This window comes from Solanum lycopersicum, chromosome 7, assembly GCF_036512215.1.
Source record: "Solanum lycopersicum chromosome 7, SLM_r2.1".
NCBI lineage: Eukaryota > Viridiplantae > Streptophyta > Magnoliopsida > Solanales > Solanaceae > Solanum > Solanum lycopersicum.
Window position 1 is genome coordinate 62803423 of NC_090806.1, and position 27908 is coordinate 62831330.

At 33.9% G+C, this 27908-nt stretch overlaps 2 protein-coding genes across 2 annotated transcripts; both read right to left on the minus strand.

The window, feature by feature from the left end:
* Window positions 1-3935: 3935 nt before the first annotated feature.
* On the minus strand, window positions 3936-13279 carry LOC104648404 (cell differentiation protein rcd1-like). Its single transcript, XM_010325541.4, has 9 exons — window positions 13006-13279; window positions 10602-10673; window positions 7758-7847; window positions 7092-7134; window positions 6635-6741; window positions 5206-5310; window positions 4520-4719; window positions 4339-4408; window positions 3936-4234 (listed from the first exon to the last, which is right to left on the minus strand). The coding sequence occupies exons 1-9, from the start codon at window positions 13195-13197 to the stop codon at window positions 4160-4162; spliced, it is 954 nt and encodes a 317-aa protein (XP_010323843.1). The 5' UTR covers window positions 13198-13279; the 3' UTR covers window positions 3936-4159.
* A 1338-nt stretch (window positions 13280-14617) lies between these two features.
* Window positions 14618-27877, minus strand: LOC101259456 (cellulose synthase-like protein H1). The gene is made up of 9 exons (XM_004243439.5): window positions 27178-27877; window positions 26438-26762; window positions 25784-25912; window positions 23929-24045; window positions 23590-23802; window positions 17628-17739; window positions 16820-17013; window positions 15917-16267; window positions 14618-15302 (listed from the first exon to the last, which is right to left on the minus strand). Exons 1-9 carry the CDS (start codon window positions 27438-27440, stop codon window positions 14775-14777), a joined length of 2232 nt encoding a protein of 743 aa, XP_004243487.1. The 5' UTR covers window positions 27441-27877; the 3' UTR covers window positions 14618-14774.
* Between the last annotated feature and the right edge of the window lie 31 nt (window positions 27878-27908).

The following is a 27908-nucleotide window of genomic DNA, read 5'->3' on the forward strand; positions in this document are numbered from 1 at the left end:
TTCGGATCACCTAAAAAATGGTTTGTTATTGCTTACGAAAATCATCGAAATTGGGGTATGCTCGCTTCAGGACTCGTTTCACCTTGAAAATGAGTTGAACTGGCCGTGAAGGACAGATGGATGCATAGACAAAGTCTTGACAGACGTCCACAAAAAATTTTGGCATTTTTGATGGCGGAATCTGGATCACCCAAAAAATGATTTGCTATAGCATGCGAAAATTGTCGAAATGAGGGGTATGCGAGCTTCGGGGCTCTATTGACCTTCAAAATGGGTTGTACTAGCCGTGAGGGCCAACCTGATGCATAGACAAGGTCTTGACAGACGTCCACAAAAAAATTTTGGCATTTTTGACGTCGAAATTCGGATAACCCAAAAAATGGTTTGTTATAGAACACAAAAATCGTCGAAATGGGGGGTATGCGCGCTTCGAGGATCGTATGAACTTGAAAATGAGTTGGATTGGCCGTGATGGCCAACTGGCTGCATAGTCAAGATCTTGACGGACGTCCACAAAAAATTTTGATATTTTTGACGTCAGAATCCGGATCATCTAAAAATGGTTTGCTATTGCTTACGAAAATCGTTGAAATTGGGGTATGCTCGCTTTGGGGCTCGTTTGACCTTGAAAATGAGTTGAATTGGCCGTGATGGCCAACTAGCTTCATAGACAAGGTCTTGAAGGACGTGCACAACAAATTTTGGCATTTTTGATGTCGGAATCCGGATCACCCAAAAAATGATTTGCTATACCACACGAAAATCGTCGAAATTAGGGGTGTGGTCGCTTCGAGGCTCGTTTGACCTTGAAAATGAGTTGATTTGTCTGTGATGGCAAACTGGATGCATAGACAAGGTCTTGACGGACGTCCACAATAAAATTTGGCATTTTTGACGTTAGAATCCGGAACACCCAAAAATGGTTTGCTATAGCACACGAAAATCATCGAAATGAGGGGTATGTTCGCTTCGGAGTTCGTTTGACCTTCAAAATGGGTCGTACTAGCTGTGAGGGCCAACCGGCTGCATAAACAAGATCTTGACGGACGTTCACAAAAAAAATTGGCATTATTGATGTCGGAATCCGGATAACCCAAAAAATGATTTGCCATAGCACACGAAAATCATCGAAATGGGGGGTATGCGCGCTTCGAGGCTCGTTTGACCTTGAAAGTTGGTCGGACTCGCCGCTAGGTCAAACTGAATTCATAGCCAAGGTCTTGACGCACGTCCACAAAAAATTTTGGAATTTTTGACGTCTTAATCTGGATCACCCAAAAAAGGGTTCGTTAAAGCACACGAAAATCGTCGAAATGAGGGGTATGCGCGCTTCGGGGCTCGTTTGGCATTAAAAATGGTTCGTACTGGCTGTGATGGCCAACCGGCTGCATAGACAAGGTCTTGACGGACGTTAACAAAAACCTTTGACATTTTTGACATCGGAATCCGGATCAACCAAAAAATGGTTTGCTATAGCACACGAAAATCGTTGAAATGAGGGGTATGCTAGCTTCGGGACTCGTTTGACCTTGAAAATGAGTTGAATTGGCCGTGATGGCCAACGGGATGCATAGACAAGGTCTTGACGGATGTCCACAAAAAAATTTGACATTTTTTACGTCGGAATTCGGATCACCCAAAAAAAGGTTTGCTATAGCACACGAAAATCATCGAAATGAGGGGTATGCTCGCTTCGGGGCTTATTTGACCTTCAAAATGGGTCGAACTGGCCGTGAGGGCCAACCGGATGCATAGACAAGGTCATGACGGATGTCCACAAAAAAATTGGCATTTTTGACGTCGGAATCTGGATAACCCGAAAAATGGTTTGCTATAGCACACGAAAATCATCGAAATGGGGGGTATGCGCACTTCGAGGCTCGTTTGACCTTGAAAATTGGTCGGACTGACCGCAAGGGCCAACTAGATGCATAGCCAAGGTCTTGACGTACGTCCACAAAAAAAATTTGAATTTTTGACGTCTTAATCCGGATCACCCAAAAAACGGTTTGCTATAGCACACGAAAATCGTCGAAATGGGGGGTATACGCGCTTCGAGGCTCGTTTGACCTTGAAAATGAGTTGGATTGGCCGTGATGGCCATCTGTCTGCATAGCTAAGGTCTTGACGGACGTTCACAAAAAATTTTGGTATTTTTGACGTTGGAATCCGGATCACCTAAACAATGTTTTGCTATTGCTTACGAAAATCGTCGAAATTGGGGTATGCTCGCTTCGAGGCTCGTTTGACCTTGAAAATGAGTTTAATTGGCCATGATGGCCAACTGGCTGCATAGACAAGGTCTTGACGGATGTCCACAAAAAATTTTGACATTTTTGACGTCGGAATTCGGATCACCCAAAAAATGATTTGCTATAGCACACGAAAATCGTCGAAATGAGGGGTATGCTCGCTTCGGGGCTCGTTTGACCTTTAAAGTGAATTGAATTGGCCGTGATGGCCTACTGGATGCATTGACAAGGTATTGACGGATGTCCACAAAAAAATTTGGCATTTTTGACGTCGGAATCTGGATCACCCAAAAAATGGTTTGCTATAGCACACGAAAATCGTCGAAATAAGGGGTATGCTCGCTTCAAGGCTCGTTTGACCTTCAAAATGGGTCGGATTGGCCATGAGGGCCAACCGGCTGCATAGACAAATTCTTGACGGACATCCACAAAAAAAATTGGCATTATTTACGTCGGAATCCGGATAACCCAAAAAATGATTTGTTGTAGCACACGAAAATCGTCGAAATAGGGGGGGTATGAGCGCTTTGAGGCTCGTTTAACCTTGAAAATTGGTTGGACTGGCCGCGAGGGCCAACTGGATGCATAGACAAGGTCTTGACGCACGTCCACAAAAAATTTTGGAATTTTTGACGTCTTATTCCGGATAACCCAAAAAATTGTTTGCTATAGCACACGAAAATCGTCGAAATGAGGGGTATGCGTGCTTCGGGGCTCGTTTGACCTTCAAAATAGGTTGGATTGGCCGTGATGGCCAATTGTCTGTATAGCCAAGGTCTTGACGGACGTCCACAAAAAAATTTAGCATTTTTGACGTCGAAATCCGGATAACCTAAAAAATGATTTGCTATAGCACACAAAAATCGGCGAAATGGGGGGTATGCGCGCTTCGAGGCTCGTTTGACCATGAAAATTGGTCAGACTGGCCGTGGGGGCCAACTGGATGCATAGCCAAGGTCTTGACGCACGTCCACAAAAAAGTTTGGCATTTTTGATGTCGGAATCCGGATCACCCTAAAAATGGTTCGCTATAGCACAGGAAAATCATCTAAATAGGGGGGTATGCGCGCTTCGAGGCTCGTTGGACCTTTAAAATGGGTCGGACTGGCCGTGATGGCCAACTGGATGCATTGCCAAGGTCTTGACGGATGTCCACAAAAAATTTTGGCATTTTTGACATCGGAATCCGGATCACCTAAAAATGGTTTGCTATTGCTTACGAAAATCGTCGAAATTGGGGTATGCTCGCTTCGGGGCTCGTTTGAAAAGAAACTTTTTATGTTTCGGAGGAATTGAAAAGAAAAAAATTATTATATTTAGACTATATTATGAGAAGATTTAATATCTTTAGATTCCTACAATCAAAGTGGATTATAAATATTTGGGTATGTCTCCAATTATAGCTTAGACCATTGGTCATGATAACAAAACTCTCAGACAAAATTTGGTACGAGTTGTGTTTATTTAACATGTACACATCAAGCCAACAAGTTTCTCCCATCACAATTGGTTCAGGATCAGGAACCAAATGATTTCCATCTAAAAATTTGATATGTGCACATACGATTTTATTGCTCCCCTAGACAAAACAAAACAAAAACTCCTTTACCTGTCAAAAATAAATATATATTTTTTTTAAAAAAAAGGAAAAAAGCCAATTCACTCAAACACCAAATGGTACAGTAAAGAAAACAGCAAGGACAGATAAGTTCATTCCAGCTGAACAAAGCCACAATTCAGCAGACAACAGATCAAAAGTATCAGTTTCAACAGCTGAAAAGTTAACTTAAAAGCTACTCAGGTCATTGTTTATTGTTTTTTTCCAACAAAACTAGTTCACTTCTTTCCCTTAATCTTTGAAATTGTTGTGTTCTGCATTGCAATATTCTTGATAGTTGATACTGTCTTCATTCAGGGGGAGATAGACGTCCATAAACATTGAAATGTAGCACCTGCAACATCCATGCCGTTTCGTGGTCATCCTACAAAGACATATACAAAAGTTTACAATCATACACGTGAAGTTGTGACAGTAGTTGAAAAGATCTATCAAATTTAAGGTCTTCTAAGAAGCAGATGAACTCACACGAAGAATGTCCTTAAAGGTGTTGTCAAATAGCTTAGGATGAACTTGCCTTATGAATGCCTCAGATGGCCTGTATTGTCAAGGTTGATCAAACAATAAATCCAAGAGAGATATAGATGATACTTATAAAGAAAATCACAATTATACATAAAACTTGAGCAGTAGGGACGTGAATGTTTACCCGATGACCTTTTGTATTTCTGAAAGACTAAGAAGACATTGTATCACATACATTAGATGTAGCAAACAAGGTTTTTCAGTAAGTTTCTCTACCACTCGGTACAAGACCTGTACTATCGAGAAGAAGCGTTCAGGCGTAGCACAACAATAGGACATTCCCTTCTCTTGCATCAGAATTTTCATAACTATGAGAGTTGCAACCTGTGGAGTTACAACATTCATTTCATATAAGATGCGAAAAACAACATATCACCATAAACCAGAAAAGTCATTCATGGAAAATCAGGAGTGACAAACATATCACACGTTCAAGAAGGGATGTTTTAGCACTAGTTATACAGTATACCAGGGGAGCAGGAGGAATTTCATCAAACACCATTCACCAGATAATTACACTGTATGCATAAGATCAAATTATTTTTTATGTATATTCAGTATATATTGAATCTCGTTGACTTATTCCTATGTTTACTTCTTAATATTTGAATATCTCTTATTAAAATTTGGCTTAGTCCCATAAACTATTGAACTTTATTCCTGTATTCAGGTAATACAGATACATTCTTCTGATGAATAAAAATAGAAGTAAAATACACCATTCTGTGGTTACCTTAAAACCACTCTGAAGAACGTAGATAAAAGAAAATCATAACTTCTAAGTCTAAAATCATAACATAGCAGGCTAACCTTCCCCGACAGTTCATCGCATAGATCCATGCACTCCAGGCATGATGGAACCACTTTCGTTTCCAGGAAAAAGTGAAGGACCTTTGGTCCATATGGATCATCAAACTGCCCCAGCAAACAAAATATCAGAATTATGAAGTAGGCACCTCCAAGAAATAGAATAATTCTACAAATGTATGATCAGTGGTCAAATTACCGATACAAGATTCCATATATTTTGTTGCGATAAACAATTCAAGAAATGCAGATGACGATCAGCCGTATTTATATATGCACACTATGTCTGGTAAGATACTATAGATCGAACCTATTCAAGTTTTTTAATATAGCCTAGCTATACCTAACATCTTTTCCTTTGGAAGCAATATAAGGAATGCAGTTTTTCCAGCAATAAACTTAATTCAAATCATAGAGCTACGACAAAATCCAACACGAATGACAAAAAAACTGAATCGAACCACACTGGCTCTACTAGGGGTTATTACTTATTTTTGTACTTATTTTGTTTTCCAACTTTATTGTGGAAGAGTAGGATAAGGGGAAGTAAAAGAGGATGGGAAAAAAAATATGTTTCTTCAGTTCAATCCACTTTATCAAACAACCAGAGCTAACTCCACCAAAAAGAAATAAAAAACAAGAAAGTTATATTTGAAAGTGAATAGTGAGAAGTAGCTAATACTTTTCTTATGGATTTATAAGATACATTTGGTGTTTTGATAAAAAAAAAAATAGGATATTCGAGACAAGGTAGAAGTGACTTCAGTGGAAGACAAGACGCGCTCTGAACATGTGATGAGGAGATGCACGGATGCTCTAGTGGGGAAGGTGTGAGGGAGTGGCTATTGGATGGATTTAGCAAAGGTAGAGGTAGACCAAAAGTGTATTGGGAGAGGTGATTAGATGGGACACGGCACAGTTGCAACTTATCGAGGACATGACCTCAGATAGGAAGGTTTGAAAGATACAAATTAGGGCAGAAGGTTAGTAGGTAAGAGTGCATCCATTCTAGTAGGTAGGAGTGCATGGTTGTAGGACTACTCTCATAGTTTTATGTTCTTCAATTTATGTTGCTATCTATGGTTTCATGTAGTTAGGTTATAGTGCTATTTTGTTATAGTACTATTCCGCTACTATTTGTCATTGTTACTATCTATCGTCTCTTGTACATCCATTACGTCTTTTGTAGACTCTTTTGTTTTGAGCCGAGGGTCTAGTGGAAACCTCTCCACCTAAAGTAGAGGTATGTTCTGCATCTACTCTACCCTCCCTTAACACTACTTTATGAGATTCTCCGGCATATGTAAACAATAAAGTAATAATTACTGAACACTTCCAATCTTGAAGAAAACTGGAAAAAGTAAATGCATGAAATGAATGTACTGACAACAGTGAAGAGAGCGTGTGTATATTTGTTCAAATGGACGGATACCTTTGCTAGGGCACCGAGAACACCCAAGCTGGTGAGCCTCAAATACTCCAAAGGTTTGTCATCTCCACTAGGCTTGAGAAATGGGTAGAAATAGCATGGAATTTTAGCTGCAAAAAGAAATTACTAGAAGAGTTAACTGTTTCTCACACAACAGTAAAATCGTTTCTTAAGGCACAAAGTTAGAGTTTGAGGTAAACTAGAGCATTAAAAGGACATATTTCCATCGAAAAGAATTTGCAGGCGTGTCTTCATTCTCACCTCCAAAATGATAATGAAATCAAATTTATCTTTTTGAAAGACCGAAGACATGAAAAAGAGGACTGAAGTGGGAAGAATTTGTTCTTCCACTCACTTTGAGACCTAGTCACCTGAATCTTTCCATATTCGTACCAAAACTTAGATTCACTCTTACTATCATTTGGCCTTGGCCTGATTATCATTTCATAAACTGACTTACCTTCTATAAGCTCCTTTCTTGTTTCTGGATTTTTGGCCATAACCTGTAGAATATATCCATAAAGAAATAAGGTGGATACAATATATAACAAAGTGGTTGAAAATTGGTGTCAAGAAATAAGTAGTAACACAATATCAAAACTTCCTTTCATAATGTCCTCATTGCAACAGAAGCTTGTTGAAAAACTAGTTACAATTGAAAAATCATCTTCCCCCAGTATTTTAGTTTTTGAGAATTATATGTTGTTCATACACTTATCAGTGGTATTACTCAAAAATAATCTCCTCTTTTAGTTGTATGGCATTACGTTGATATTGATATCGAGATCAACTCTTTTACCCTTTCTTAAGAAAGTTGCTCACATATACTGATCCACTAACTGAAGTTAATATGCAGTTCTATGTATTTAATATTGGTTCATGCTGAAAACATGATTGTTATAGTGAAATGTTATTACAGAGAACATATAAGTATAACATAACATGAAATATCGGTTTAGTAAAGATTTCATTTTGAGAGAATTGAAAAGGCGCTATTTCGTTAAAAGGTTCGATACAACTGCCCTTTCTCAACGTAGCATTTGCTTGAAATAGTTTTCAAAATAACCATTTTGCGCCTTGTAAACCAACAAGGGAAAGTACACTTGTTTGATGGGATATTACTGACCTGAAACAAAGCAAGAGCATTACACACTCGAGTTGACTCCTTCATAGATAGCGTTGGGGGTGACAACTTCCAATACACTGATATGACTTCCTGAAATTCATAAGACAAACATTATTACGCATTCACAACTTCTTGCACATCAAAACACGTTCTTACGTCCAGAAACTTTTGCTGCTTGCTGCTAGCAACTTCTCTCTCTTAAACAAATTTGCTCTCACCTCTCTCTAAAACTCTACACACCAACGGTAACTATGCAACCAGCAAGGCAATCCCTACCCCCTATCCACCTGCAGCACCCAACGGAAACTTGACAGCAACCCATTCTAAACCACAAGACCTGAGCAAATAAACACCACAACACCTGCTATTCACACCCCTCCTCTTTCAATTTCTACGTGAGAACTCAATATCGCCGATAATTCAAAGGGGGTTTATGACTCACACAAGCGTGCAAACAATCCCAAAACACAACTCCTTCAAATTAACCCGAAGTAAATTCCTCCAATTTCAATAGGTAAATACAGAAATCAGACGAAAAAAAAGGAAGTATTGTCTATTAACAACATCAAGAGTTGTCTCACAACGAAAACAACACCTCTCAGAACAAGACATCTACGGTACACAAATGAAGCCTACAGAACAGTCCGTTGTTAAACCAACATTCGCAGCAGCGATTCAAGCCAAACTATCTAACCTCTATGACAAAACACAGCAAGTTGATATTCAGCATGGACCTCACTTAGGTAAACCTGCAGTCTACTTGTCTGCCAAGGATTACTTAATTAATATAGCACAAGAATGCAAATTTACTCTTATTGAAAAATTGTATAGAGGTAAGCCTAATGGATGAGATGAGGGAAGTCTTATTAGACAACTTCAGTTGATTGGGTATGTGAAGATTGCTATCAACATGTCTACTTAGATTTCACTAATGAGGTGGACTATAACCATGTTCTCTCTAAAGAATTTGTGGAAATTGATAAATACCCTATGAAAATACTCAAGTGGATTGCGAATTTCAAACTGGATGAGGAAACATCTATAGCCCCTGTGTGGATTCTAGTCCATCAATTACCATGGCATCTATTCAAGTGGCGTATCATCTCCAAATTAGTAAGTCTTGTGGTAATGTTGCTAAAGTTAAGGTCAAAATAGATCTACTTAAACGAAGATCAGATAAAAATCTGGTTAGTATTTCATAGATTGGATGGGTCTGAAGATGCTAGGTGGCTAAAAAAAAGTATGAAAAAGTACAAAGTTATAGTCTTTATTGCAATATCCAAGGCCATCTCGAATCTCAATGCAGAAACAAAGCAAGGGACGACAAAGTTAAAGCTCAAAAGGAAGAACATAACATGAAAGAAACAGAAATGATCAGACAATGGTTATTCCTTTGTTTGGATTGTGGCATATAATGAGAGTTCACAAGCCTCATTCTTTCACCTCTTCTATCATTTGGACAAAAATTCCTTTCAAGATATCATCTGTTATGCTTAGATGCTGGAAAATAAAATTCATACAGATGTTGCTCTCAAAAAACTGGAAGTTCCTATCCCCTCAATACTCATGCAGACGAAACTACTATGCATTTCTTTGGTAGTAGTCAGATTGCTTATCAAGTTTGGTCTTACTTTTGTTCAAGTTGTGGCGTCCCTCTTAAATTTGGCAACATTAGAAAAATCGTTTTGTCTTGTGGCTTGCTAAAACTAAGAATAAGATTCACAAAGCTTTCATACAATGTTTGCCTACTATAATTAGCTGGCGAATTTGGAAGAGTTAGTAGATATAGTGCTAGATTTGATAATACTAAGATGTCTGCTAACTTTATTAGTAAACAGGTGACCAAGAAAATGCATATGTCCTTCAACAGTCTTTTTCCTATCTTTAACACTCTTCTTGAACGGCACGAACTCTGTAGCAGTATTGAATAAGCTAAGCAGGTGATAACATCAAGATGGTTCTATGGCAAAAACAAGATAGTGGCTGGCTTAAACTAAACACAGATTGCTGCAGCAAAGCTAATCCAGGTAGTGCAGGAGGATGTGGAATCAATCCCAACCCACCCAACCTGTTTATTATAACCCGCACAATCATTTGCTCAAACCATTTCAATCCATCAAAACTTTGGTTCCAGAATTGACTCATAAGAAATCTTGTCAAAATATTTTTTAAGAACTTTTTTTTTCAAATGTTACATATATCTATACTATAGCAAAAAAAAAATTATTAGGTACTAATATAATTTTTAAAAACAAATAAAACAATTAAGTTTAGTAAAGTTGGGTTAGTTTGGATCTTGACCGTATATGGTTCATAACATAACCCATTTGACCCAAGTAAATTTGGGTTGGGTTAAATCTTGACTAATTGTTATCATAATCCATCATGACCTGCCCAAACCGTCCAATTATCATCTAGTAGCTGATCACTTGGCAAATCTGGGAGAATCTCATAATAAAAAACCTTAGTTTGTTACCTGCTTCTATCAAAGCTCTGATGAGTTTGAATCACCAAGGAATTTTTGGGTTCAAACAAAAAAAATAACTATTTTGTGACTAATGACATTGGGCTTGGGTAGTTATATATTGATATTGTCTTTGTGTATAACATCCACTTGTACATGTGGTAACTGTCCTAGAAAGAATGTCATGCTCTTTAACTAATCATCAAACCTTTTAAATCAAACGATCACATAATTTATCATGTATGACATCAAACATTTTCTCTATGTGACATTTTAAATGCTCAGACTAGAGGTCACAAAATTCTAGCATAAACTCTGAAAAAAATCAAAATTAAGATTATCAACAGAATATAAATCCATGGAAATTAAAAGAGGTATACCAGCAAAAGCATGTAAACTGCATTGAAGGTGTTCCACAGCAATGGAGCTAGATATTCGCATGTATCTCGCATCTGAAATATATAACAAAAGTCACCAACTTAGAATCTAACATTACAAGCACTATAAGAAGGCACAATAAAAGGAACAATAATTTGTTCGGCTGAACTTTTAAAGTCTGCTTATTTTGAATATTGCTTTTTGTCGGACATACTTAGTGAATAAATATATTAAAGAGGAACAATTTCATGTTTAGCTAATTAATTTGAAAAATACTTTTGTCAATATTAGACTAGCAAGTTGTGTTTTACTAAGGCTATGAAGTTTGTTTTTTTTTTGGAAAATGTTTCAAGGTAGCTTGGCCAAAGAAGTAATTTAATTTTCACTTCAATAATTTAAGTTATGTAAAAAAAATTCAAAATGTTCTTTTCTTGAGCTTATGATAGCTGATTTAAGGTTAGATAATTTATATTTACGTGGAGCTTGATTTTCTGTTTGGGGGGAAGGGGGGGGGGGGGGATGATCTGATCTTTTGGGGCAATTGAAGGAGGATTTGATCGAAACTTGAAGGTGAAGAGCAAAGAGTTGTAGCCAATATTAGATATTTGAGGAAAACTTCAGACAAAAAGTAAAACTTCAGTCATTTTGTCTGAAATGTATGTCCTAATAATGTTTTTTGGAAATTTCAGATTCACGAATTTAAAATTGAATTTAAAGTGATTAGACTTATAAAAACATATCAACTTCACCTATGCATTAAATTTGGATTCTTAAATTGGTTGTTTGTGCACTTCCCCTCAAATAAACTTTGCTAGTGAGGTCTATGGATCGTAATCAAGATGTTGAAGATATAGTTGAAAGCCTGAGTTTGACGAAGGAAATTCACAAGCCATAGAAGTTTCTATGAGTCGTAGTTTTGATTCTTTAAAGTCTACAAAGGGGATCTACAGCTAGCAAAGGAAACTCAAATCATCCCTGAGTTTCAAAGGATGCAATTGGTACAAATTAAAGGGTCGGTTACTTCTCTCAGTTGTTTCTCCCTTTCAACATTTTTCTCCTTATGTTTCTCGTAGGCATTAATAGAGGTGACACCCATTGTCCCATCGGCTCCTGATGTACCCCAATCTCGATTTGTCCTAATATCAGTCTAACACAATTTCACTAGTTGAATATTTTAAAATTGAGGCTTTTACTTCAACTCAGCTAGTCCACTAACTTGGTGGATGAAACCAACCTATAATGCCAAACAAAAAAAAGGTTTTTTTTCTTCTGTAGGTATAGATATTGGATGGTTAGTCTTTATTCGACTTAGCGAGATTTTAGGGGTTTCAAAGAGTATTGAATGTCTTTTTAACAAAATTCATACAAATTTGATCAAAACATACGATTTACATAAAGTTTTTACCATATAGTATTTTGCCAACTTATGTATAACTTGTGAAGAAATTTGATTAAAACATACAACATAACTTATATACAATTATGTTGTCGTATGTATCTTATTTTTTGTTGAATTTATTTTGTATGTCATGTGTATTTCATTGTATACAATTTATTTATGCCTTCCTCTTCGAGTTTTAATATGAAATTTCAATTGAAACCAACTCTCTAATTAAAAATTTTCATACAAACTCCAAAGGATATCATCAATTGTTTGTGGGAACAACTCAGTACAAATAAATAACAATTTGGCGAGAAATCACTTTGACTTAAAAGCTTCAAAACTTTTTAATGATAGTAAATGAAGCTTTTAATAAAGTTATTGAAGCCTAAAATTGAGAAAATTAAAGTCATATTCCATTGATAAACAAAGTTATTTTTAGTAATCAAATGGGAATTTCCTTCATATTGATAATTAAATTTATAATTTTACTAGTATATCTTAAAATTCCCAAAGGTACTTGTACTCATCATGCTGCCACAATTACAGTATTTTTCTTTTATAAAAATTTTTAGATGATTGTAATCATGTTACTCAAGAATTGCATTAATAATCTGTCTAGTTATAGAAATGATATTCCTAATTTTGATTATTGACAAAATTAAATATTTTTTTCTTTTAGAAAAATTAAAATGCTTACCCTAAGGCTAGCTTGTGAACCACTAAATTAGGGCTTGTATATGCCCATTTTGGTACATATGATACACTTAATAAGATATAACACTAAAAAAATCAATCATATGAGTGATTTCTAGAAATGAATAACAAAAATTTATCCAATGTGAAATTCAGTGATCTTCTTAAAATAGCATATAAAAACAATCGCAGATCTATAAAAATCCTTTGCCTTTATATCTCAAAAATGCATAACAAGCACATATATAGAAAAACTAAAACGAACATCAAATGTATACAAATTAATAAATAATAACGTACATAAAAAACACTTGGAACATTTCATATACCTTGATGAGTTGATACATGACATCTCCACGAAGATTACTATCAAGGAGTAACACCACCAATTGATTTGGAGTGAGCCCATCTAAGTCATGAGAATTTTGTTGCATATCCACATGAGAAGAAGAAATGTTGCATCGCGATAGCGATGATATCAATGTAGATTCCGAAAACAGTGACTCTGGCAGGTTCTCCATGAAAATTTTTAAAGGGAAAATTTCCTTTTGATTTTTTTTTTCAAATGAGAAAAAAGACAATAAAGAAAAATGTTTTGACTCTCTTTTAATGGCGAAAGAAAAAAGAGTTATTTGCTCAATTCTTTCAAAGAAAACTAAGTAGGAAATGGACAGATGTATAATTATATTTAATTTTTGTCTTATGTAGATTCTTACAATTAAAGGAAAAAAATTATGTTTAAAAGTAGTATTTACTATTCAACCCCTTCTAATTTAAATGACACTCCTTTTATTTTTGACCAAAATGGATATTATTTTATGGAGAAATTTAAGTTTTATATATTGTTGGATTTTAAAAAGGTGTGAATGAAAAATAATGGGTTGTGATTCTTTTTTAAGAGATGTTTTTTTATTGAAGAGTTGTGATTTTTTTGAAGAGTTGTAACTTTTTCAAAGGGTTGTGATCATTACGATAAGGCACAATAAGCATATGTTCATATTATCATTTGTTGTTTATATATAAATAGAATGGTTTCCTCTTATTTTTCAGCAACGGATTTTCTAAACTTCTTATTTTGCATAGAAAAATTTTAGTGTACTTTATTGCCTTTGAGTATTTCGTTGACACCCGCGGTTTTAGGTAGCAATTCACTGGTGGAAAGATCTTTCTATCTTGGTAGGATATATTTCATTAACCTCGGAAACTTGAGAAAAATAATTTCTTTAATAGCACACTGTGCATTCAGTAGACTCGATCTTTTTCTTTTCAATATTATTTTTATTTTGTCGCAGATTATACCTTCTTTATTGGTTTTGACTTTTTGATTTTGAAAGCATATATACATTAAAATTTATTGTATCTTATGAAGTTTTGCGAAGTTATTATTCAAGTATTGAGTAATACAGATAAACAACAGTATGTAATAGAGTAAAATAATATAATACTATAATTTTCAAAAGTTAACTATTTTTTTTGCTAGCAATGGATGTTTGAACACCTAAATTCTAGTGGTCGTTCTATTCTATTCTATTTTTCACTACAAAAAAAAATAAATTAAATGAGATACAAACTTTTTGTTAATTGTTGCTAAATCACTCGTAGAAATATGTTCTTATGATAATCTATCGCTAGATAAGATTAGTGATAGATTTTGTTATTAAGCTAACAAATTTATTTTTAGCTAAATCATGTTTTCAATAATGTTTGTTATTTGTCCCTTTTTATGTAACTTATTTTTATGAATATCCTTTTCGCCATCGGGAAAAAGTGTTTATGGATATCTTTTTACCAAAATCATTAGTGGTTTAGTATCAACTTCAACCCTTAACGACATCCAAATCTCTAGATGATGGAGGTAGATACATTTGTAACATAGTCATTTAATAACTATACCATATAATTATTACTATCTTTTTATCGTTAGAAACTTGAAGATTCTAATTATCATCCTCAATTACATCGATTTCATAATAGCCAAATAAATATTTGACTAAACAAAGAGTTACATTATATAGAATTACACTTACACTCAAATTCAATTACAAGATATTCTTCAAAACATTCAAAAGTAACATCTAAAAAATTCTATTCTTACAAATTATTGTTTAAATTTGAAAAGATGGACTAACAACAATGCCAATGCTCCTGCCTTGAGAATACTTGATGTTGGTATCCCATATTTTCCTTTAGCAAATAAGCCCTTCAAAAATGCCCAAAATACAAAAACAATCCACATTATGCATATAACTTCTCCTAATCCCCATTCAATATTAATCCCTTTCTTAAAATCCAACACTCCAATAAACAAGGCACCAAGATTCAATAAGAGAATTGCAATTCCAGGCACAAAAATTGGAGAATCATCAAATGTGAATCTTCCAATATCAGAATTTGTGTCATCTTGGTCCTTTTTTGTAATTTCAAATGCAGTCTCACAAAATCCAAGTAATTTAATTGTAGCACTTAGAATACCAAACAGCCATGCACTCATAGCATTAACCCTCCACATTCTTTGATTGTTCATCCATGCTATTATTGGTTCATTTGCTCTAATATATTCTGATAAACCATATAGATTGTAGATAATAAAGATTGATGTTGGTATAACTATACTTACTTCATTTGCCTGCATATATATATATATAAAGAAAAATGACTCAAAAATATCACAGAAATGAAAAATAAATAAACAGGATCTTAACATTTTTAGTCTGTCGACGTATAATAGTTTGTAGTCATTGTTGGTATATACTCAATATATAATATGTGTATACTCATATATACCTTGTTTATACAGTAATTATATACTTCACTACATGCTAGCTAGAAAATATTAACCAAGTTTACGTTTTATGGACTTGTAAAACATTTGGATTTTCAATCGAAAACAAGTACAACCACTAATCAAATATGCATTAATTATGTATAGTAATTATATTTTAATATAACAAACATATACATTAATGGATTATTACTGTTAGGTAATTGCTATGATAAGAGTCTCAAATTTCTATTGCGAGTTCTGATGATGATGTTATGTAGTGTAAAAAAAATCCTAAAAAATATGAAGTGATTTAGTTCTGTGTGGTCTCGAACTTTTGATCATACTTGCCCTATAAGAAAAACTTTAATTTTAATAAGTTTCGATTTTTGACCTTAAATGTTAGGGGCGGGGAGGGGGAGGGGGGGGGGGGTTAAAAGTTCAATACCACCAATTTTCAATATATGTAATATTCTTACCTTGGGTAAAAAGTAGGAATTGGTGATGAGGCAATATGCAGGTAGAATAGCATAACAAACTTCAAAAATGGATCTCAAGGCCCATAGTTGGACATACAAATAGGCCATGCATTGTCTCAATTGAAGCTTCCCAAAAAGGGTTCCAATAATTGGGCTTTTAGTGTTAAAGAGAACTTCAAAAAGCCCAGTAGCCCATCTTTTTTGTTGGATCATTGTGGCAGGCCCAGCTGTAGGTGCACATCCAAGAAAAGCAGCCGGGTCGGGTAAACAGTAGGCGGATTTCCAGCCTCTTGATTGGATAAAGAGTCCAGTAAGGACATCTTCTGTTACACTACCATATAGCCAGCCTAACTGAGAAATTATTTTAAACAAAATATCAGATTCTTAAGTTTCAATTTCAAAATCAATAATCGATAAAATAAGGAAGTCAATACTTTTTTTATTGATTTTTTCCATAAAAATATATGTAAAAATAACGTATTCGTCCTTTTGACTCCTTTCTACTTTTTGGAGAAACCTTCTAACAAAAGTAAACTTTTAAAATTAGAAATTTTTTCTTTGTGACGAGTAGGGTCAAAAGTTTAAGATCACTTACTTTCAAGATTACTAAAAAATACCCAATAATAATTTAATTTTGAAACATAACTCAAAGTCTAAACAAGTTTGTTAAGTAAGAATTGTCTAATACCCTACTAAAAAGACCATTTGTTTGTCCTATGATTTACATTGTAAGGATAAATTAGTTCCGTAAAAAAATATTATTTTTAGAATACGTGTGAAAGAGAAATGTAACAGCTAATATAAAATGAAGTGAACCATATGTTATCTTATTTATTGAGTAACTAATTTCATTTATCATGAATATAATTAAACTACTATTACTTAAAATGAATCAATAATTACCTTTTGACCCCATGCAGTGCCATATTCAAATCCACAGCTTCCAACTTGATGTGCTATGTCAATGAAACTTGATGGAGAATCAGAATTGAATTGCTCAATAATATGTGATCCTTCTAAGAGAGTCTTAGCAATTGATGTTGATAACTTCTCTGACTTTCCATAAGTTTTCTTTATATACTCATCCTTCAATCCTCCTAATTATCATACATATATAATGTGTCAACTTTAGATAAAAATATATAAAAGATATTTATACACAAATATAGCTAAATCGGGTATATGTTAAATAAATATTATATGAAGATATGTAAATAGACATAAAGAGTAAGTTTTCCTTTTTATAAAATACACTCGTTGAGAAATTATATATTTAAAAATTGAATAAAAAAATTTTATAAATCAGAATACTTAACAAACTAGACTATTCAAAATGTATTACTCCCGATGTCCCAATTTATATGACACCTTTTATTCTTGAGAGTCAAACAGTTTAAGTTTGATCGAAAATTTGCGCATGTAATCTTCAATATTTTTGAAATAAAATTTATTTATTTGTAAACAATTTAAACTGTACTACGAGTCACAACAATTTATAATTCAAAATGTTTAAAAGACCTATGAAAAATTTACGGTCAAAGATAGACTTGTTTGACTTTTGAAATCCAAATGATAACATATAAAATGAAACGGAAATAGTACAAAAAAATCACAATATTTTTATTCTATTTTATTTGACTCTCTAAATAATAAATGTGTTATATAAAATGAAGCCGATAAAATAAATAAAAAAAGGTTTTAGTTTGCATACCAGCAGTTATTTTTTCATGGGGTGACAAGCCATATATAACTTTTCGTCTGTGGAAACATCCTGATCCTTGATAAAATGGTCCTTGAATACCACCAATTCCTCTTCCAAAATACTATTATAAGGAGAAGATAGATATAAAGTATTTAAGAAAAATGAATAATAATAATTTAAAATATATATAATGACCTATGAAAGATAAGTTTTAGAATTTAGTTATTAACTGATGGGAAAATACAATAGTATTCCTAACCGATGCCCGAAATTTCAGAGACACATTTATACTATACTAAGGTCCTATTATCCATAAACTTATTTTACAAATAATTTTCTACCCCTTTTCGGCCTACGCGGCACTAGCTTGATATAGGCCGAAAAAAGGTAGAAAATTATTTATAAAACAAATTCAGAGGTAATAGAACCTTAGTATATATTGAAATATTAGATAGCTTATTCAGATAGTTAGTTAATATTGTAGCTTATTCAGATAATTAATAAACACTGTTTGAGTTTGTTAGAATAGTGAACTTAATTAAACAATTGTGTACAGATTCAGTTGAGTTAGTTAAAACAGTCTAGAAGCTCTACTCGATTCATATACATGTATATATACAGATGTCATTACTTGGAATAAGATATTTTCTTCTTCCCTAAATAATCTCTTCAATTTTGTTCCTCTGTTCAAGGTTGTTTCTCACCAAGTTCTTGTGACCTCTAGAGGTTTGGCAAGCTCAATTCCTTTTCTTTTAACATGGTATCAGAGTAAGGTGTGCTCATCGCTCAATCGTACTTCACATAGCTTTCTATTTCTTATTTTCTTTTTCCCCAAATTCATTCGATTCTCATCTAATTCTTTCCTCCAGATTTTTTCTCTACTGATTTCTATGGCAGAAAACAGTCAAACTGAAAGCAGCCAAACTGATAGATTTAACCCACTTCACATCGGAGTCAATCCACTCTACATTCACCCAGCAGAAAGTGTTGGATCTACACTCGTGTCATCTATTTTCGACGGCACTGAATACGGGTCATAGAGAAGAAGCATCCTTTGAGGTATTTCAGTCAAGAACAAAATAGGCTTCATCACTAGAAAATGTGTGAAGCCACCTTCAGCAGATCCTACATGCAGCTTGTGGGAAAGATGTGACGATATGGTTGTTTCGTGGATTCTGAATTCACTTTCCACAGACATTGCAAACAGTCTTCAATACGTCAACAATGCAAAGGAATTATGGCAGGAGTTGGAAGACAGGTATGATCAACCAAATGGAGCAAAACGCTATCAGATCCAAAGAGAAATCAATGATCTAACTCAAGGTGTTCTCGACATTACTGGATACTACACAAAGCTGAAGAAACTATGAGAAGAGCTTAATGCTTTAGATGCCAGTGCTGTATGTAATTGTGCGTGTATGTGTGGAGTAAAGACTAACTTACACAAGGCAGAACAAGACAAACAGTTAATTCAATTTCTTATGGGACTGAACGAGGTTTACACTGTGGTTAGAGGGAATATTCTGATGATGAATCCCTTACCAACTATAGCACAAGGATTTTCCATTCTTATTCAGGAAGAAAAACAACGTGAGGTTAGGGCACCAAACAAATCCATCAGTGAATCTACTTTTTTGAATGTTGGAGCTCAAAATGCAAGAAGAAATCAGTTTAGAACAAACTACAATCAACACCAAAATGTTGGTGCGAGTGGAAACCAATCTTACAGAACAAATAAATCACAGATGAGTAAATCTTCTCAGTTTTTTTGTGACTATTGCAAAAGGCAGGGACATATTAAGGAGAAATGTTATCGATTGCATGGATTTCCAGCAGATTTCAAATTCACCAAGGGAAGAAATGTAGGAACAACGGCATATGTTCATGGGACTGGGACTGGATCGGAGCTTGAAGAAAACCATCAAAATCAAGGTTAACACTTCACAAAGGAATAGTATAACCAGCTTATGCAACTCCTAAATAATTTTCAAGTAGGAACTGCTGCCGAGGCCTCTCATAATGATGTAGGTGCTACAAACTTCGCAGGTATATTAGCTTGTTCTTCTCATAAAGAGTTAATGAGTAATCTATCATGCAAATGTTTCAAATCTTCTGCTGAATATTGGATCCTAGACTCTGGTGCTTCGAATCACATGTCCTCAGATAGGAAATTACTGACCAACACCAGACCTTTACCTTACCCTTTTTTAGTTACTTTACCTAATGGTTACAAAGTGAAAGTCACAGAAATAGGTGATGCTGTCTTGAGTCCAAAACTGACCTTAAATAAAGTACTCCTTGTCCCTAGTTTCAAATATAACCTGATTTTCATTCATTCTCTAACAATGCAACTTAATTCCATTGTTAATTTTTCTGCTCATACATGCATGTTACAGGGCCCTTCAATGAAGAGGCCTTTGGAGCTTGGTAAAGCAAGGAATAATTTATACTACATATGCTCAAGATGTCAGTTCACCAGCTCAAGTCCAAATAATGTTCAATCTCTTACTGCCTATAGTTCATTTTCAAGATCTATTCCGTCTCATGATTCTAGTATTGATTGTTCTCTGTCAAACTGTAGAAACTCTGGTTGTTCTATGTCTGTTTGTAATCATTCTGTTAGTAAAACTACTAAGTCTTGTACTTTGCCTTCTGTTTATTCCTCTTTTCCTAATACTTGCATTGAGCATATGTGGCATAGTAGATTGGGACATGTACCATTTGCGAAAATGAGAAGTATATCTAGCATTCCAATAAGGTTTGCCCCTAAACAATCCTTCACTTGCACTATCTGCCCCATGGTTAAACAAGCAAGATTACCCTTTCCTATCAGCACTACCTTTTCATCCAAACCTTTTGACCATTTGCATTTGGATTTATGGGGACCCTACCATATGCCTACACATGATCACTATAAGTATTTTTTGACTATTGTTGATGACCATAGTAGATCAACTTGGGTTCACCTTCTGAGCTGCAAGAGCAATACTTTGCAAGTCATCAAATCTTTTGTCAAATTAATAGAAACTCAGTTTCATGTAACCATAAAATCTATTAGGCCGGACAATGGGATGGAGTTCACTTGTAAAGAAGCATCTCTTTTTTATGAATCCAAAGGTATTATTCATCAAAAATCATGTCCGTACACACCCCAACAAAATGGAGTAGTAGAACGAAAACACAAGTATTTACTTGAAGTCGCTAGATTTCTCATGTTTCAGTCTAAAATACCTCTTAGATACTGGGGAGAATGCATTCTCACAGCCACCTACTTAATCAATAGAATACCCTCTGCCATCTTGAAGAACAAATGCCCCTATGAAATCTTGTACCAAAAAAACCCTACATATTCTCACCTCAAAACTTTTGGTTGTCTGTGTTACCCCACAATCACCAAACCTCTTAAAGATAAGTTTGAAGCTAGGGCAACTCCTCATGTGTTTATGGGATATCCTTCTCACACAAAAGGATACAAAGTTCTCAATCTAGCTACCAAAACTATATGTGTGTAGAGATGTCAGTTTTCTTGAACATATTTTTCCTTTTGTTGTATCTTCTATTCCATCTACCTGTGTATCAACTGATATTTTACCTTCTCACTGGGATAATGGTCATAATGAAACTCAAGAGATGCATACACCTTTCTCTAGTGCTGACACTTCTGAACCAACAGGACAAGTCCATGACTCCCATGTACCAGCACCACCACCTATAACTACACCTTTTTCGCACAACCCTTCCATTCAGGTCTTATCACATCCTCATCAACCTGTAGTTCAACCTGTTATACCTGAACCTAGAAGATCCACAAGGCATCATATCCGACCATCTTGCCTCCAAGAATACGTTTGTCCAATGCCTTCCTCAAAGGATCAGTCCCCAACCAATCTGTTGGCAATTCCTTAAATGCACTCTTTACTAACAAACACCACATTCCTTTTACTACTCTTAGTTGTGAAAATCAGCAAATTATAAGAAACTTATCACACGATAGTGAACACAACTCTTATGATGAGGCTGCCATGAACCCTGCTTGGCAAGCAGCCATGACTCAAGAGTTTGAGGCTCTCCATATTAATAACACTTGGAGTTTAGTTCCTCTACCTGCAGGTAAAAAGCCCATAGGCTGCAAATGGGTATATAAGGTGAAACACAGGGCCGATGGAAGTGTTGAAAGATTCAAAGCTAGGCTGGTGGTGAAAGGTTATACACAACAAGCAGACATTGACTACACAGAGACTTTTTCACCTGCGGTCAAAATGACCACAGTAAGGACTTTGCTTAGAGTTGTTATCAAGAAGGGGTGGGGTATCTATCAATTAAAGATTAATAATGCTTTCCTACATGGTGACTTGCATGAAGAAGTTTTCATGGAAATTCCTCAAGGATTGGAAGTTGATTCTCCTGGTCTAGTTTGTAAGCTCAAGAAGTCTCTACATGGCTTGAAACAAGCTAGCAGACAATGGTATGATAAGCTTACTGAAACACTTTGTACAAAGGGCTTCATTCACTCAACCAGTGACTATTCTCTTTTCTACAAAGTAACCCCATCCTCCACTGTATTTGTGGCTGTATATGTGGATGATATCATTCTTACTGGTACTGATTTTCAAAAAATTCAAGACCTTAAATCTTTTCTTTATCTTCAGTTCAAGATCAAGGACTTGGGAAGACTGCACTATTTTCTTGGTTTGGAAGTTATTTACCAAGATGCTGGTCTTCTCATATCTCAGAGGAAATTCATTATGGATTTACTTAAGGAGTTTGACTGTCTTGGGTACTCTCCTGTGTCTTCTCCACTTGATAGCTCTGCCGAGCTACATGCTTCATAGGGGGAATTACTGCCTGACCCTTCTTATTACAGGAAGCTAGTTGGGAGGCTGAATTTTCTTAGCAACACAAGGCTGGATATTGCCTATAGTGTACAACATTTAAGTCAGTTTATGCAGGCTCCACGAGTGCCTCATCTTAAGGCTGCTATACATGTCCTCAGGTACTTAAAGAGTGATCCTACCTTGGGACTTTTTCTGTCAAATACTCCTAACTATGATCTCAAAGCATACTGTGATTCAGATTGGGCGTCATGCCCGGATTCAAGGAGATCAGTCAGTGGATATCTTGTGTTACTTGGAGACCGCCCTATTAGCTGGAAGTCGAAGAAACAAGAAACTGTCTCGTTGTCCTCTGCAGAAGCAGAATACAGATCCATCAGGAAGGTCGTTGGTGAATTGGTGTGGCTTAGAAGGCTCCTACATGAACTAACCATTCCATGTTCTGATCCCACACTAGTATTTTGTGATAGTCAAGTTGTTGTCCATATAGCTCGAAATCCTGTGTTCTATGAATGTAAAAAGCATATCGAAGTAGATTGTCATTTCGTTCGAGACAAGTTACAAGATAGACTCATATCTTTGCATCACATTTCCACAGTGGATCAACTAGCAGACATTTTGACAAAAGCCCTCACTGGTATCAAACATATGCATCTTTTGGGCAAGTTGGCTGTGACATCTCCACCTCCAACTTGAGAGGGGGTATTGAAATATTAGATAGATTATTCAGATAGTTAGTTAATACTGTAGCTTATTCAGATAATTAGTTAACACTGTTTGAGTTTGTTAGAACAGTGAACTTAATTAAACAATTGTGTACAGATTCAGTTGAGTTAGTTAAAACAGTCTAGAAGCTTCTACTTGATTCATATACATGTATATATACAGATGTCATTACTTGGAATAAGATACTTTCTTTTTCCCTAAATAATCTCTTCAATTTTGTTTCTCTGTTCAAGGTTGTTTCTCACCAAGTTCTTGTGACCTCCATTAATGGAAGGTTTGATAAGCTCAATTCCTTTTCTTTTAACAGTATAGTATAAGTGTGTCTCTGAGATTTCGGACATGGTTTAGAATAGCTATTTTCCCTTAATTAATGTATAGATGGTTAACTTTTTTTATTAAAAAAAAAAAATTACCTCGTGAAGGACTTTTAATTGATTTCCATAAGGATCTTCTTTCAATCCATCGTAAAAGAATTGTGGAAATTGAACAAAGCCGCAGTCTATCTCATCCTTAGCACCGAGAAAATAACACATGGCATGTAAAATAACTTGTGGGTTATTTGCATACATGTCACAATCCACATTTAGCATGAATGGTGCATTTGTCATCACTCCAGATACTCTGGTCTGTTTATAATGCACAAAATAAATATATGTGCAAATTAATTTTTTTAAAAAAGGAAACGTTAATTTGATGATAATTTTTTAATTTTTTTCAAAAATACGTTTGATCATAAAATTTCGAAATCTAACCAGAACATTCATGGCGCCAGCTTTGAATTGATGTGGATGTTTTGGTCGCTTCTCTCTAGAGATGTACACAAGATGAGGCAACCCATCAGCAACACCCTCTTTGTTCTCCAATATAACCTTCACAACAAATATTGTCAAATATTTTATAATATAACTTGTTATAATAAATTATTTATTTAATTGGAGGATTATTTTAGCTAGTATTATTGTGAAAGTTCTAAATAGTATTAAAAACATTATTGAAGGTTTTGTTGAATATGAATTTTACTTGAAACATCAAATACTTTTTAAATTAGTTTTCAACTACAAATTCTCCCAAGCTTAATTTGATATAACGGAGAAAATTGTAAAACTGTACGTCGACATATTAAATTTAGACCTTACATTATATATAAATTTTGTAAGATTCGATGGGATAATAATATCAATGACAATATATTATCAAACTGTTGAATTTATATGACGAAATAGGAATAAAATCAAACACGTCTATACTGACGTATTCCATTAATACTAGACCAAATTTATTTTTGGTCGCTGTCTTCAATTTTAGTACTAAGAAAATATAAAATTACGATATTTTAATTTCTACTATATTAGAAGAATAGGTTGACAAATGGTATTAACCTGTCAGTATTTTGTCTTCAAAATTTGAGTCTAGGATAGTTTAGTCATTTCATATTTAATTTGTTCAAGGTGGCCTATATCTCTGCAAGACACATCTATCACATTAGAGCTTTTGGATTTTGTTTGCTTTTAGATTAGACGTTCTTTTTCCTCTTTACAGATAGGTCTTGTAATCTTTTAGGTGAAAATTATATATAATTTTCTTTTAAAAATCAATTTCTTGTATGGTAAACTTATTAAGTTGATTATTATTTTTTAATAAGTGTGTCAACTCAAAAATAAATGAATAGTTAAATATAAAGAGAGCATTAGAAGATGTAATACAAGTTAATTCTAAAAGAATAAAAAGATTGAAACATCAAATAAAAGGAGTTGGAGGGGAAAAAAAAGCAATAGTTTAAAAAGAGTAAAAAACATAATAATTTAAATATTTCTAGCCTAAATCTTAAATTTAAAATTTTCTAATCAAAGCTCTAATTTTCTACTGCGTCAAAGAAAAGATTTTCATGTGTGAATTGAGATCATGTGCTAAAACATTTCTAGAAAGATGAACATGAGATTTCTTCCAAGATGTTCACCAAAATATAATGATGAATTTTTCAGTGAGCAATAATTAATTCATTCGCGGTCATGTTATGTTTTTCAAAAATCAATTTAACTAATTTTTAAAAATAAAAATTAAATAACATTAATTAGATATTTTGAACAACAAATTTTAATATTCAAAAACTATTTTAAAAAGTCCTATATCAATATGACGAAAAATATATCGTAAATATTAGTTAAAGTTCTTATTATTTTGCTCTAAAAAGGAAAATTAAAGAGGATAGAAAGAGTAACTTTTTCTAGATGAAAAAAATATAAACCGAAAATTTCAAATTTCTTTTGTATGATTTATCGAAATAATTTGTTATGCATTAAAGGATGTAGTGCATGAACAAGATTTTTTTTCCCTTAATTATAGATCTCAAATTTAAATTTTAAATAATACCGTATGACTCTTCCAACAAATGAAATTAAAAAATATTTTGATAATTTTTTGGGTTTACACCGGCTAATTAAATCTAGTTTCCAAAGAAAAACAAAACATACATCTTCTCTCTTAGTAATAAATTTGTTATAAATAAGCAAAATAATTTATAACCACGTAAATATATTTATTTATATTTCATGTTAAATTAAAATATATTATATAAATTAAAACGAAAGTAGTATATAACCGAAAAACCTTTATAATGGTTGGATGATTTTTGGGTTGGATATTTGAGAAAACAGCAAAATCTCCAGCAAAATCACATGTCTCTGGTTCTTGTGTACTTGCGTCTTGTATCTTTTTACATAACTGTTTATATTCATCCTGCAATTTCCATACAAAAAGTAGTTTACTTTATTTAGTACTCCTTGCATGTATCTACTATAAATATTACTTACTATATATATAAATAATGATTGTACCAAATTAAAATTTATATAAAAAATAAAGATTAAGGTTCCCTATTTTTATTGCGTGAAAATCCTGTTCTTGTTTTATATTTTAAGAGGCGGTTGAACTGAATTTGAACATATCAAAAATAACTTAGGTTAAAATAAATTGGACACGTACAAACGTACTAAAATATGAGTCCTAGCTCAACCCTCTCAATCCTTGCAATAAGTTTTACTTAGTTTATTTGTTCTTGCATGACTTTTATTATGGCTATGTATGAACACTATCAAATAATTTAGAAATATTTTAATAAGATTACTCACGAGTCAATTTGATTTCCTACGAATCCATATCTATTTTAGACTGAAAGGGTTTAATGAGTAAATAAATAAACGGATAAAATAAACGACGAAAGTATTAAATAGACTTTATATTTATTTAAAATAATTTACATACCTTGATTCTTATCCAATCTTGTTGGAACTCTTTTGAACCATCTTGTGGTGGTGATGAGTTACCACTAAAATATCGAAAAGGGGCCCTAAGGCTAATATTATATTTTTTACAAAAAGGAATCCAAATCTTAGCAAATTTTGATGCTTCAACAAGTGAATAATACGTAATAATCGATGCACCGTCGTCTGAGACATAACAAGCTAGCTTATTAGCCGGATAATCAACTGCTAACAACGATAAAACGGTGTTTATCGTTATAAGAGGCGGTTCTAGGACGGGATCTGCTGTTGTAACAAATATATCCACAGCTGGAAAATTCCAAGTCCTATACAAAATTATATGAAATGATATATTAAATAAATATAGCTGAATTAAAATCAGACACAAAAATAATTTATGGGACATAGTGTAAAATGAAGAGGTTTCAATTGATGCCCTTATTGCCACAAGGTACTTCAAATAAATAATTATAATTAGTGAAATTAGTAACTAGAAAGAAGAGAAGCGACCTATATTAACAAGTAATGATATTTCCATGGAATAAGTTAAAATTGTTAAATTCAAGTGTGACGTAAAATTCTACATGCATATTTATGATTTTAGTAGAATTCAGTAATTTTGATTTGCTTTTTACAATTCATTTGATATATGAAAAGGAATTTAATAACAAATTTTTTTTGCATTCAAAATTCTGTCTCCGCAGACGATTATATATCAAAAAGGAAGTTTAATTGTGTTACCGTTCCAAAAGGCGTGGAGGATATGTTTTTGGTTCAACTTGATTCCATTTTGTGCTAACGGTGAGAATCCAAATAAAAGTGAACCATGATTCACATATAAGAGCCAAGAGCCATTGTAAACCATGAAATTTTAGAGTGAGGAATCTATAGGCCAAAAGTGAGAACAAAAGGAAAAGAATAAAGAGTTCTATTCCTCTTGATATATAGTTTTTTCTATAATTAATTTCATAAAGAGGAAGAGAAGAAGGTGTTTTGGGAGCCATTAATAATGGAGAAACAAGATATACAAAAACTAGTAATTATTGGAAATGAGTTTTTTCCTTTATTTGCTTCTCAATGTTTACATAGATTTATAGATAGTACACCATGGGCTAAACGTTGTGCTAGGGCAGTACTAAGCTTGCGTTTAAATATGCAATTTCATATCATCATTAGTACCATATATAATATTTATTTATTTTACTAATACTAGCCACTTGTAAAATTGTTGTGTCGCTATGTAATTTGTTTGTACCGCAATATATATGAAATAATAATTCAAGTCCATTTCAATGACAGAAAACTCTTGTTTTTATTTTTATCATAGATAATATTTGACATACTACAAAGAAAATTTCCATCTAGCCACCAAAAACTTTGAGTATTTCGAGGGGTTTCCAATTTGGATATATGTTATGTTGGGAAAAAATATGTTGGAATTAGTAATGGTTTAATTGTTTGACTTCTTAAAG

What these genes read in the sequence shown, in the direction of transcription:
- LOC104648404 (XM_010325541.4), bottom strand. Translation starts at nt 13,197, where the DNA reads ATGGAGAACCTGCCAGAGTCACTGTTTTCGGAATCTACATTGATATCA. An exon ending in TTCTCGGTGCCCTAGCAAAG is followed by an intron (nt 5,311 to 6,634) that starts GTATCCGTCCAT and finishes TTGCTGGGGCAG; the next exon opens with TTTGATGATCCATATGGACC. An exon ending in GAAATACAAAAGGTCATCGG is followed by an intron (nt 4,409 to 4,519) that starts GTAAACATTCAC and finishes TTGACAATACAG; the next exon opens with GCCATCTGAGGCATTCATAA.
- LOC101259456 (XM_004243439.5), bottom strand. Translation starts at nt 27,440, where the DNA reads ATGGCTCCCAAAACACCTTCTTCTCTTCCTCTTTATGAAATTAATTAT. An exon ending in CCTCCACGCCTTTTGGAACG is followed by an intron (nt 26,763 to 27,177) that starts GTAACACAATTA and finishes AATTTTGTATAG; the next exon opens with GACTTGGAATTTTCCAGCTG. An exon ending in GCACTGCATGGGGTCAAAAG is followed by an intron (nt 16,268 to 16,819) that starts GTAATTATTGAT and finishes ATAATTTCTCAG; the next exon opens with TTAGGCTGGCTATATGGTAG.